General features: G+C 48.6%; 1 protein-coding gene across 1 annotated transcript; it reads right to left on the reverse strand.

Annotated features, from left to right (window-relative positions):
• Positions 1–330: 330 nt before the first annotated feature.
• Positions 331–3,121, reverse strand: dlx3b (distal-less homeobox 3b). The gene is made up of 3 exons (XM_076151483.1): positions 2,581–3,121; positions 1,631–1,815; positions 331–1,356 (listed from the first exon to the last, which is right to left on the reverse strand). Exons 1-3 carry the CDS (start codon positions 2,921–2,923, stop codon positions 1,039–1,041), a joined length of 846 nt encoding a protein of 281 aa, XP_076007598.1. The 5' UTR covers positions 2,924–3,121; the 3' UTR covers positions 331–1,038.
• Positions 3,122–12,404: the final 9,283 nt, after the last annotated feature.

A 12,404-nucleotide genomic window follows, 5' to 3' on the forward strand; every position in this document is an offset into this window, starting at 1 on the left:
CAGCCCGCTGATTGTTATTCTTCCAAGTGGAGTGAAGGGAGTCAGCGGAGCGTGAAACCGCTAACAAACATCCCCCATTCACATTCAGGTGCGGTAATTGCAGCGTAGAATCCGTAAGTATTTATAGTCACGGCGTTTAAAAATACTTTTAGAAACTGAAACTAATTTTCTCACCGCCTGTAATTGAGTTTACTTCTCATTTACATTTTTCTTTGTAATCTAATCTGTACCTTTATTGACTCATCAGCTGATTTGATTCATTAAACTTCTCACCCCGCTGTTAGAGAGGCGGCAGACTGCAGCATGAAGGCGCTAAGACACACACACACGTTTAATTAACACCTTTATTCAATTGACAGGAAGGCAACAAGTAGGCTAATGACATGAATATAAAAAGGGTTTGGAAGCACCGTCGTTCCGTCTCAAAAAACACAAAATATGATCATAGTGGTTCTGCATATAAACACATATTTACAGCCTTCGACTTTTGTTTTGTACAAATCCTTATAAATATGACCTGAGTTTAGTGTCGCGCTCTCTACAAACACAAACAAACATTTGAATGTAGCGTGGATCAAATGCACAAATGTGATATTTTTTTTGCTATTATTCGGGTTTGTGGTTGGGCTAACGTGTTAAAAAAACAAGAGAAGTAAAACTTTGCATATTCATTTACAAACGAGAGGTTAAAGAAATACAACAGAAAGTGATAAATAATTTAAAAACCACGCCAGATGTCTTTTTTTGTTTTGTTTAAATATTCTGCCACGAGTTATGAGAGTGTGCTTCATGTGTGCTTTAGTGGAGTGGAAACCTCCAGCTGTGAAACATCTGAGCAGGCCTACCCAGATCATCCAGAACCAGAGGACCCGGGAGCGTCTCAGCCTCAGGCCTCCTCCCCGTCCAGTCTGACTTCAAGCTCTGCAGAGTCTTTTATTGTGGAGGGGCCTCGGTGGAGAATGACGACGACAACGACAACGACGACGACGGAGACACCTGAATCGAGCTCTGCTGCCTTGCTCATCGAGTCATTGTTTTTTAGTAAACCGCTCCCACGCTCTGCTGGGGCACCGGGTGGTGCACGGTACCCGGATGCTGTAGATGTGATCCCTGCTGGTACCAGTGGTTATTATAATCCTCCATGTAAGGCGGCGACGAGCTGTGCGTCGGCTGCGGGACTTGGGGCCTGCTGATCGGGGTGCTCTGAGGAGTGCTGCCCTCCCACACCGCGGAGGGGGACGGCGGGGAGTTGCAGGCCATGGAGTCGCTGGCGTTCGGGCTGTGATCCAGCGGAACCTCGCCGTTCTTGTACAGCTTCTTGAATTTGGATCTGCGGTTCTGGAACCAGATCTTGACCTGTGGAAATGAAAGCAAATGTTTATATTAGACGATGTTACACAAAAAAAGAAAATTAAGAAAGCATATATCATGTCAAATAAGAGATTTATTTAATTAGAGGGCTTTATTTTGTTATACTTTTAATAATAGCCAGACGTTTGTTGTGCGTAATTGCGCTATCAGCAACCACGCACCTACTTTAACCTTTAGTCACGTGAGCCCAATTACAAATACTGATGATTGTTAAAGTGTGTGTGTTTGTCTGTGTGTGTGTGTGTGTGCAGCTTCGTACCTGCGTCTGAGTCAGGCCGAGCTGGGCCGCGAGCTCGGCTCTCTCGGGGAGGGCGAGGTACTGCGCCTTCTGGAAACGTCTCTGCAGCGCGGCGAGCTGGTAGCTGGAGTAGATCGTCCTCGGCTTGCGGATCTTTTTGGGTTTCCCGTTCACCATCCGCACCTCGGGCTCAGGCTCCTCTTTCACTACAAACACAAGAACACTCAGGTCAGTACAGGAAAGCTTTAGGTCGTGTTCAATGTGTGAGAGCGTGAAACACAACGAGCGTTAAAGTGTGTAAAGCCTCTCCAAAAAACACCATTTTAAAAAATATGACGTAATTCTATAAAATATGATTTGTAAAATGAAAATAAAAATCTTCGCTCAACCAAAAATGAAACTAAAGTAAATCACGGTAATGAGATGTTTGACTCCATTATAATATCTGCATTCATCAAACCATAATGATGTTTATGTTTCAGCATGTAGATGATATTAAAGGCGACATTAACGCCCTGCCTGCGTGTTAAAATACACATCAGTGATAAAATCGTAGTAGAAGTAGAAGTTTCGTTTCGCTCCAGTCAAGTTTAATACACGAACAAACCCCAGAATAGGACGTTGGCTTTGTCTTTACGCCTTCATGTCACAGCTTATTAATCACAATGCGACCACAAATGTGTCTCAAATGGCGACGTTAATGAGAAACATCAAATACTGTTTGTTCGAATATGTTTCATATTTTCAAATGCAATAAATCTGTAGCGTGCCAGACTCTCTCTCTCTCTCTCTCCCTCTCTCTCTCTCTCTCTCTCTCTCTCTCTCTCTCTCTCTCTTTCTCTCTCTCTCTCCCTCTCTGTGTGAGTCTCTATGTTTCCCTTTCTCCCTCTCTGTGTGCGTCTCTATGTCTCCCTCTCTCCCCCGGTGCACGGTGGACTCGGTGTCGCCTCGGTGACCGTCTCGTGGTTTACCTGAGCTGGGGGGCGACGCCTGCAGATGGTCTCTGTTGTAATGTCCGTACTGTCTGTAGCTATTCGTGTAGGGGTATTCAGACTTGGCGGGGTAAACTCCAGCGGCCCCCATTCCGTTCAGATTAAACTGATGGTGGTACGAGTTCATGGGCTGTCCGTAAGCTTGGCCCTGGTAGTATTCGTGGTGGCCGTGCGCCGTCTGTCCGCTGTAGTACCCCATGTCCGTCACGGAGGACTCGGGGAGAGTCGGCGAGTCCTTGGAGCTCGGGTGGCAACTCATAGATCCTGGAAGATCGGTCAAAATACTCGCAATCTTCTTCTCGTAAGTCTGCCCGGCGCTCATGGTGACAGAAGCCCTCCACAAACAACAACAAGCAACAACAACAAAGTCCACCGCTGGCTTGGTTCTGTGTTTGGAGCGCGGAAAAGGGGGGAAAAGTCACAAGTGTTTGGCGTGTGCGCTCTGCGTGAGGAGACGCAGAGTGTATAGTCCACTGAAACTCTCCCGGCTGTAGACACTCAGTTGTGGCGTCGCTCTGCCCGTGTGACACAGAGTTATAGAGCGCTGGGCTGGATGCTGCCTCCTCATTGGCTCTGGCGTGTTTCCCCTCAGCGCTGCAGGCGGAATTGCGGTGAGACCCAACCTCCAGCCAGGAGCGCATACGCACGCATACCTCTCAGGGCTGTTTCTCCTCCTTTAGCCTTACCTGTGCCCTGATGCAGGTCCGGGGGCCTTTAAGGACTTTCTATACACAGATTCCCTCGCCTATAGCTCAGCTGATTCACGTTGTTTTTTACCGTAAACACACATATGAGCGCACAGAGACTCCCTGCTTCCCAAAAGAGCTTTTTCTGTGGCTTCACTGTGGCGCAGCCAGAGCGTCTCCATGCTGTTTTTATGCAGTATTTTCCTACTAGGGCCCGTAGATTCACACTCATTCAGCCCATTGAAAGCGCGCCAGCCAGCCTCCCGTTTATGCGCATTGTTATTCAAAGGTGTTGGCGGACAGTGAACTTTAGGAGAGAGATCGAGGCGACAGATTGGAGTCGCTCCATTGATATTGCCTTCGGGTACATTGGCCTATGAAGTGTCGCCTTGTGTGTGTGTGTGTGTGTGTGTGTGTGTGTGTGTGTGTGTGTGCAAATTTGATCAACACTGATAAATAAAATGAATGTAAAACTGCTGATTTTATTTGAGGGATCATTCAGCAGATAAATTAGATTTTGGGAGGCGTTATTTGAAATTGAGCATATTTCTAAAAATGATTTCACTTTTTTAATGTAGACATGGGAAATTTTCTTTCTGTCTGTCTAAGTTTTATTTTCTGCATGTCGTTCCTTTGTAGGTCAAAGCGTGGTAAACAGTGCTCCCTGCTGGATGTAAAGCGTACTGCACAGTGAAGTTAGTTACATTTTGCATCGACCCGAATCTCACAAAACAGTGATTTTTGAGTTTTTGCTGCCATCTAGCGGTATTTTTCTGTAACACAGCCGGGAAACGAACCACTTTTAATTCACGACTTCACAGTTCTTTTCCACCCAATATTTGACTACTGAATCGACCTGATGGTGGCGCTGTAACGACAACAGTTTCATTTTGTCAGTAACTTTGGAATCTTGATATAGTGGAATCAAAACTTTATTGATTTGTCTTTGGGGGGAAGTAAATAAATGCGCCCCCCCCCCTGTGAAAAAAGAACGTTATTCATATTCTTTTCATCAGCTACAGTAGAGAAAGAACGAATTTGACACAATCTCCCAAACATTCTCTCATTTTAACACACTGTTGGTTAAATCATAAGTAGCCGCAGGGGGGCAGTAGCGCCATTGAAATGGCCACAAAAGCCCTGAAACCCTCGTTCAATTTTAAATGGTTACAGTGTTGTAGTACAACAAAATATCCACTAGATGGAACTAATGTCCAGATTTTATCACGCAGCGCCTTATTATCCTCACCTGTGTTTGGAGTTGTAAAGTAGATTTTCATGGTCTTCTTCGAAATCTGCAAGTCCGATTGAGCTGCATGTGATAAACGACGTACTGTGTTTACATTGTATTTGAATTCTTTTAGTTTTATTACTATTTATACTAGGAATTTTGAAAGTTTTATGTGTTGTTCTTCTTGTTATCAATGAAGGCCAAATTTATGAAACTGTGGTACAACTGCAGACCTGCAGCTACAGTAAACCCAGATAAGCGTGGTTGGTAAAGGTGTGGTTGTGTGTGTGTGTGTGTGTGTGTGTGTGTCTGTGTGTGTGTGTGTGTGTGTGTGTTCAAGCGTGTTCTCTGATACCCAGCTGTCCGAAATGATCCGTTTTTCTGGTATTTAGGTGAAAAGCCTGATCAACTTTCTAAACTTCCGGCAGAGTGAAACAATCAAACCCTCTCAGCCCCCAGGTGCCACGGTAACAGGAGACGGCTTTTCTTGGGGACACGTTTTGTACGTCGCGTTCAGGGGAAAAAAAGTGGAACAGCTGGCTGGGTTCCAAACCGGGACAAAAGCTCAGACATGGCAATAAAAACCCAGCAATTACGGGCTAACTGGGGGTTTGGTGTGATTGCTGAGACGTTACCTTTTGTACTGTACTCTACAAATGAAGCCATTTCCCCTCAGAGAAAGCAATTTTCCTCCCTTTAAAAGTTCTCAAATCTTCCTGAGAGACCATCAGGGTGATTATGGAACCCCCTCCCCCCTTCCTCCTCCTCCTCCCTCGCGCCCCTGTAGGCCTGAAACTGGGTGAGACGTTAATGGCACCGACCCACACACGTGAGGTATGCGGGAGGATCAGACGGGGCGACCGGGCCGAGCCGTGAGGTTCTCAGGACCTTGACTAGGACGATAGCGGCGCACTTATCAGACAGAGTTTTACATCTGAGGACATGCTGTGCCTCTGTTTTCCCAAGTCGCCTCTCAATTCCAGAGGCCAGACCAGGCATTCCGGCTTATTTTGATATTTATGATGAGTGGGAAGAAGCAGAACCTCAGGAGAACTCATTTGCACTGTTGGGACTTGCACAGCAGCACTAACAACATTATATTTAACCCCCTACACACACGAAAGGAGCGCTCATGTGCATGTTAAGCCACACACACACACACACACACACACACGCACACACACTCAGGCTCACCTACGCTGGCAGAGGATGTTTAGAATTTAATTAGGCCGGAGCCATGACACCGCAAAACAACAAACCGCCGCTCTGTGCTTCCTTCGCCCACGCAAACCCGTCCACGCAATTTTTTCATTTCCCTTTGAAAACTTCCAAGGCAGCGCTCCCGGCCGGCCTGCGCTGATTGAGAAGGTCGGAATGGGCGGAGCGGGAAAGTCGATTAACTGCAAGTTCTTTCTGTCTTTTTCTCTGCTTCCATCGCCCTGATTAGAGATAAGAGAGGAGAAAATGGTGGCGAGTCAAAGGCTTTGAGTCGTGTTTGTGTAAATGTGTGTGTTAAGAGGGGAAGAAACTGAGCGGCCTGGGAATTCTGATGTATATTCTGGAATCGTTTCCAGCTTCATCCAGTCCAGGACCTGCAAAATGCATTAACCATTAACTGACAGGTTCATGTATGGAATCAGCGCCGTCGGGGGGAAACGGACGTAATTGTGATTTGGCTTCTCACAGAACATTCAGCTCTCACGTCAGGCCTCCCTGTCTCACACCATGTCAGTGTGCGGCGTGTGTGTGTGCGTGTGTGTGTGAGTTGCTGCAGTAAATGGCAACGCAAGCAGCGAGCCCAGGTAAGGCTCAGGGGTAATGTGCTCCTCAGGGGGGCCGTAGCTTTGTAACTACCAAAGTAGTTAAAAAGCTTAATGGAGGACAGATGTGACCAGATGTGAGAGGGCGCGACCTTTTCCCTGAACACACACACACATGCTCACACACACACATTACATTACATTACATTACGATCATTTGGCAGACGCTTTTATCCAAAGCGACTTACATTACATTACCACCCTTCGCAGAGGGGGGAGCAATTGAGGGTTCGGTGCCTTGCTCAGGGGCACCTCGGCAGGGGCTTGAACCAGCAACCCTCCAGTTCCCAAGCGGAAGCACTACCCACTGAGCCACTGCCTCACCTTAACACACCTTCCATCAGCAACCGCTCCTCAGTAGGGTTGCTTGAGTCTCCATGGGGCTGAAAGACGCAGAGGCTGTGCTGTGATTGGCCGCCAGCGCTGACGACCTTTGCCCTCTTTCTATAGTCACGCTCAAGTATGTGGTGGTGTGATTGTGTACGTCTATGAAAAATCTCTGTATTATGTTTGCGTTAATACTCTGAGGAGGAAGTAAACAAAGCACCAGTGTGTGTGTGTGTGTGTGTGTGTCAGTTGTCGTCTTAACTAATTACTACTAAATAAAAGGAAGTTATAAAATGTAAAATAGGTCAGTCAGTGTCTTAACCTGTAGATGAATTAAGACATTTGTCTCTTTTTGAATGTTATCTGTGCGTAAATGTGCTCCTCTACCAAACCTATGACCTCATACTCTCTCTCTCTGCTTCTCCACTTCAGCTGGCACAAGCACCCGACGCCACACTGGAGGCACAAGTGTCCCCGTCCTGGCACCCTGTCCCCCCCTGTCCCCCCCTGTCCCCCCCCGCCGTCCCCCCAGTCCCCCCCAGTCCCCCCCTGTCCCCCCCTGTCCCCCCCACGGTCCCCCCGTCTGTCCCCCCGTCTGTCCCCGCTCAGAAGAAAGCATCTATTCTCCGTCTCCACTCGTCTTCAAGTGGCGGAGTAAAGACCCCGTCCAGCAGAAGCAGCTGTTCAGGGGGGGCTGCTATCAAAAGAGAGCGGTGGCTGATTGTGACCCTCTTTGTTCCGCCGATCCACTCCAGCTTTTCCATTCACCGTTGTGAGTTGCTAGCCGAGGAGGGAAAGTATGCAGAGCAATCTTCAACTCGGTGCTTCACAGCTCTGATTGTGTGTCTGCGCCGTTTGACGGTTCGTCTTGACCTTCCACCCCTTTTGTGTGCGCTATATCTATCTAGCCTCGCTTATCGGACGTGTCGCCTTGGTTACGGCAGCCCTCTCCTGGAGCCTGCCTGGGTTGAGATGCCCTCTCCCAGGAAGCTCAAAGGGAAGCTCCACCCTGATGCAAATCTCCTCTGCTTTGGGGTCAGAATGAAGCCCGTCTGTCTGTCTGTCTGTCTGTCTTCTTCCAATCATAATCAAAGTACATCGTAAGAGGTTTGTCAGAATCTTCAAATGTAAACAAACAGTGGTGCAAAAGACAAGAGGCCGTGACAGTCGGTGCCTTCGTGTGCGTGTTTGGCAATTTTCAAGAGAAACCCGGTGATTGAGAGAGAGAGAGAGAGAGAGACGTGCCTGAGCACGAAGAGGAGCGTGGGAGTTCCACCCCCGCCCCCTTTTTTTAACCTCCCCCTGGCTCACACAAACCTTCGCCGTGCGGTTGTTGGCGTTTGTCATCGCCGTGACCTTTCAGTCCAGACGCTGCAGCCTGACTCAGGCCGGTCCGTAGGTCTGACCCACCTGATCCTGAGTGAGCTGCTGCACAAGTATTTGGCCCCCGGGAGGTGAGCGCCCCCTCACCCCCCCCTGCTCCCTGTGCTGTCCTGCTCGCTCAGATCTGCAGTCCTCAGGGAGAAAGACACTGGAGCGTAGGAAGAAGGGATCTGCACCTATAACATAACATCACCATTCAACCGTTTGTTGTATTGATCAAACGGCGTCACGGCTCAGAGAGGCGATGAGTTCAAGTGTCAGTTGCGTGTCAGCACTCATCAGATGTGTTTTTACCAAGCGAGGCACTTATGCTTACTTGTGAAATGTAATTAAATTTGTATATCGATGAGTTAAAATGGAGTTTGGATCGCACAAACACACAAACACTTCAACCTTTAAGCCGTCTCTAGGTTCCGTCTCTCAGGTGCTGCCACCCACAGTGCTACAGGACAGAACGATGTGAGGGACACACACACACACCTCAGATGGGCCCCTCGGTGTTTGTCTTGCCCCCCCCCCCCTCCCTTGTCTGTGTCCATCACTAATGACTGGACATTTAATGATCTGAGAGAGACGTTCAATTGATTGGAAAACATGCCGGTCTGTGGAGAGCAGATCCAGCCTGTCATAGGAAACAAAGGGGACTGAACCCACACACACACACACACACACACACACACACACACACACACACACACACACACATAGAAGAGAAGAGGAATGGAGGAGATTCACACACAACCACACATCGTATTGAGTCCCAGCAGTGGGACACACACTCTTTAACACACATGCATGTGCAGGTCACACGAGCGCAGGCACATAAACAACACGGCCCCCTGCTGTCAGCCAGGATCCACTGCAAACAGCCAATCAAAGGACAGGAAAGACAAAGATCCCCAGTGTTTACAAGAGGACGAAGAGGACGAGCGCTGAAGTTAGCAGGGGTCAGACGGGCAGACAGGAAGGAAGCTTTAGAAGGAGAGACGTAAATCACAGCGGGTCAGGAGAGGAGGACTGGAAATGTCTGTGTGTGTGTGTGTGTGTGAGCTGGATTGAGTCATTCATCTGCGGGTGAGATTGCATTAGGTCGTCTCGCAGCACCCATGCATCAGGTTTACTGCCCCCGCCCCTTCACCTCACATCCAGGGTGAAGAATGGAGAAGCCGCCCTGCAATCGGATTACCACAGAATAATCATCCCCTTTATCAGCGTGATGTTCAGAGAGAGAGAGAGTGGGGGCGGGGCCTCGTCGGGCTCTCATGTTTAGGGGTCGGGAATGTTTTGGAATGAGCCGACCCGGTTCCAGGTTTTGAGGTCATACCTGAGCAGAACCTCAGCAGGACTCAGGTTCAGCTTCCTCTTTGGTAAACATGGCAGACGAGGCTTCACCGGGTTGTTAAGCATCAAGTTGTGAGGGAACGCGTCCCAGGGGAGGAAGGCGAGCTTGATTTAGGTAAAAACACTGGTTGGACCTCTGACCTCTCCGTGGCAGCCGGCCTCAGTCCCTCATGTTGGTCTCTGTTATACATTACTCCTGTTCTGGCTAAAGGTCGAGTCTCTGCTCCTCCCCCTCACTCGCTCGCTCTTCCTTCCCTCACGAGGCCACACTGGATGAAGCCTACACACAGATCTGGTCGATGTTTTTGTTAAGGTTATTTAATCTCTCTGAGTGAGAAGTTATCAGGCGCCCCGGCCTGGATCCAGATCCTCCCCGCGCTCCCTTTCTTAAAGAGCTCCTTCTTAACCTTACACTCCTCCGCACGCCATCACAAGCCGCCTCAGCCGTCTCTTCGACTCCCTCTTTAATGATTAAGCGTCAGTGAAAGCGTTCTTTTGTACGGCGCTCTTTCTCATCTTCATCCTCACCGGCTAACAAATCATTTACCTCGTCACATTCCTATTACTGCTAATGCAACGCTTCCAGAAAGGACGCGGGGGTCACGTTGTTGATATTATCGGTGCCAGTAAGCTTGGCGAGGAGTTTACAGGATGAATGATTCACCCCTGATGAATCCTAGCTACAGTTTGAAATGTGTGTGATGGTGTTTGTTCCTTATTCCCCTGCAGCGCCCGGAGCGTTGTTTTCTGTATGAGATAAGTTAATAAGTAACAGCTGTTTCCTTAACACACACGCCCCGATGTCTTCCTGAGAGCCAGAGCTGAGAAACAGGTGCCCTCGGACAGTGTGAGAGGGCTGAGGCCACGCCCCCTGCTCTTCATCCGCCTCCTCCTCTTCCTCCAGCTATACATTCCTACACTTCTGCACACAAACTGGAAACGTGACGGAACAACAAAACCTTGTGTGGGTCCCAAACCCCTGCTGCATTTCCTTCCTACCACACACTCACACACACACCAAACACGAGCATGTGGGCGCTGACACACACACACACACACACACACACACACACGGCCCCCTGAGCTCCGATGTGAGCCAAGATTGATCTCCTAAAAGACAAAACACAAACCCAGAGATGTTCTAAAATGGAGTTTGGGGAATAGAATGGAGGGGTATGGTATGACATCATACCAGAAGCTTGATATATGATGTAAAGCTCATCCATATGTGACCCAGCGGGGGGCGGAATGGAGACTCCATGTTTGCAGCACAGAAAGAGACTAGATACAGGAGATGATTGAAAAAACACATGTAGTCTCAATCAGGCCAAAGACTGGATTCAATGCAAACACGACTACGATCCCTGTATGATGGTGTGTGTGTGTGTGTGTGTGTGTGTGTGTGTGTGTGTGTGTGTGTGTGTGTGTGTGTGTGTGTGTGTGTGTGTGTGTGTGTGTGGAGTGGAGACAAGAGGAATGATGGCTCGTCTGTTTACAGCAGTAACAGCTGGATGTACAACACGGACAGATTTATTAGATTATACCTTGTGCTTTATTTACATTTGGCTCTATTAATAGATTTTATGGGTGCCAGGAGGTTCAGGTTGCATCAGGAGTGTCAGGCTCATTGTCTTTTATCTCCCTAGGGTGCAGGAAAGCTCACCTGATACTCTGCAGTGGAGCTAAGTGTAAAGGGAAGAGGCAACGCGTGAGTTTGTAGTCTGCACGGGACAATAACATGTGTTGTTTAAAGGCTGTGTGTTAGTTAGTTTGTGTGTGCGTGAGAGTGTGTGTGTGAGAGTGTGTGTGTGTGTTCAGCGTGTGCGTGTTTTTATGTAAAAGCTTGTTTTTTCGCGGCTATAGGAGCAGATCGTGTTAAACTCCTCTGAAAGGTCATCAGAGTCCCAGCTGGAGTTTAAATAGACCAATGCTGTCTTCATTCTGGGTTCATAGCAACTCAGAGCTCCATGGCAACGGTTGTCTACGTGGTCGCCCTGGAGTCAGGACTTGGAGTGAGAGCGTGCTGTGTTTCATATTCAACCAATGTCCTCCTCTGTGAAATAATCTGGATTCATATTCATGGACATTCGTGCTGACATTTAGTTGTTTGGAGGCCTCAGACTGGATCACAAGGCTGTGTGTGTGTGTGTGTGTGTGTGTGTGTGTGTGTCTCTCTCATCCGTCTCTCCAATCGGCCTTGAACGTTACACAAAGTCTGCTTCACGTTCCGTACAATAGAGCGTCCATTCTGGGCTATGGAGCAGCATTCATGAGGAAGTCCAGATAGCATCTCGCTCCCCGCTCGGCCCTCCAGAGGCCTCAGTGTAGGATGACGTCGCCTCTGCGTCGACTTAACCCCCACAATTAAATGCATATTACAGAGGCGGAGCGGGAAAACATTGGAGTAATGAGATGGGGAAGAGGGGGAAGAGGGGAAAGAGCGGGAAGAGGGGGATTTTCTGTTTGTCTGGGACAGTTTGGTGATGGAGGAGGAGGAAAAAAACAGGAAACCGTGAGATAAATTTGCAAATTACATTCCGTGTGTGTGTGGGCTCAGGCTGCAGGGTTGTGCAGCGGGGATCTCCGGGGGGCTGCTGTGGCGACTTTTGTCCCCCCGCAGTTGAGGCAGTGGCTGGTGTTGGCTTACGTCGGGGGGGTCCGGGGGGCTCCGGGGAGTGCACATTTCAAAGACGGAAGCTCATTGTTTGTCATTGTTCACTACTGTAACAACGGGAAGAGAGTGAGAATGTGCTCAGTATGCTTTATTTATTCAGACATTAATAACAAACTTTTGGACCAATCCCAGGTCTTTAAGGGTCTTTGTTGCTCCTCTTCTTGTTCCTATACATTACACCCTTTACTGTACAGCTCCGGTGTGACCACAGAGCCTTAACAGTGATGAATGATCGCGGTGTGCAGAGCATGTTCGTGTAATTCACACCCGGCGCAGGTGGACGTATCTTTCAGCCCGTAAAGAAGAAAAGCACTCAGTCAGTATCAGCTGTCAGTCTTCGG

Source organism: Genypterus blacodes, unplaced genomic scaffold (genome assembly GCF_046128005.1).
Source record: "Genypterus blacodes isolate CSIRO-AG114 ecotype Tasmania unplaced genomic scaffold, CSIRO-AGI_Gbla_v1 ptg000055l_1, whole genome shotgun sequence".
Lineage (NCBI taxonomy): Eukaryota > Metazoa > Chordata > Actinopteri > Ophidiiformes > Ophidiidae > Genypterus > Genypterus blacodes.

Excerpts from the sequence above, each read along its gene's own strand:
- dlx3b (XM_076151483.1), bottom strand. The coding sequence starts at position 2,923 with ATGAGCGCCGGGCAGACTTACGAGAAGAAGATTGCGAGTATTTTGACC. Across the intron at positions 1,816-2,580 it reads GGCGTCGCCCCCCAGCTCAG|TGAAAGAGGAGCCTGAGCCC; the intron begins GTAAACCACGAG and ends TTGTGTTTGTAG. Across the intron at positions 1,357-1,630 it reads TCGGCCTGACTCAGACGCAG|GTCAAGATCTGGTTCCAGAA; the intron begins GTACGAAGCTGC and ends TCATTTCCACAG.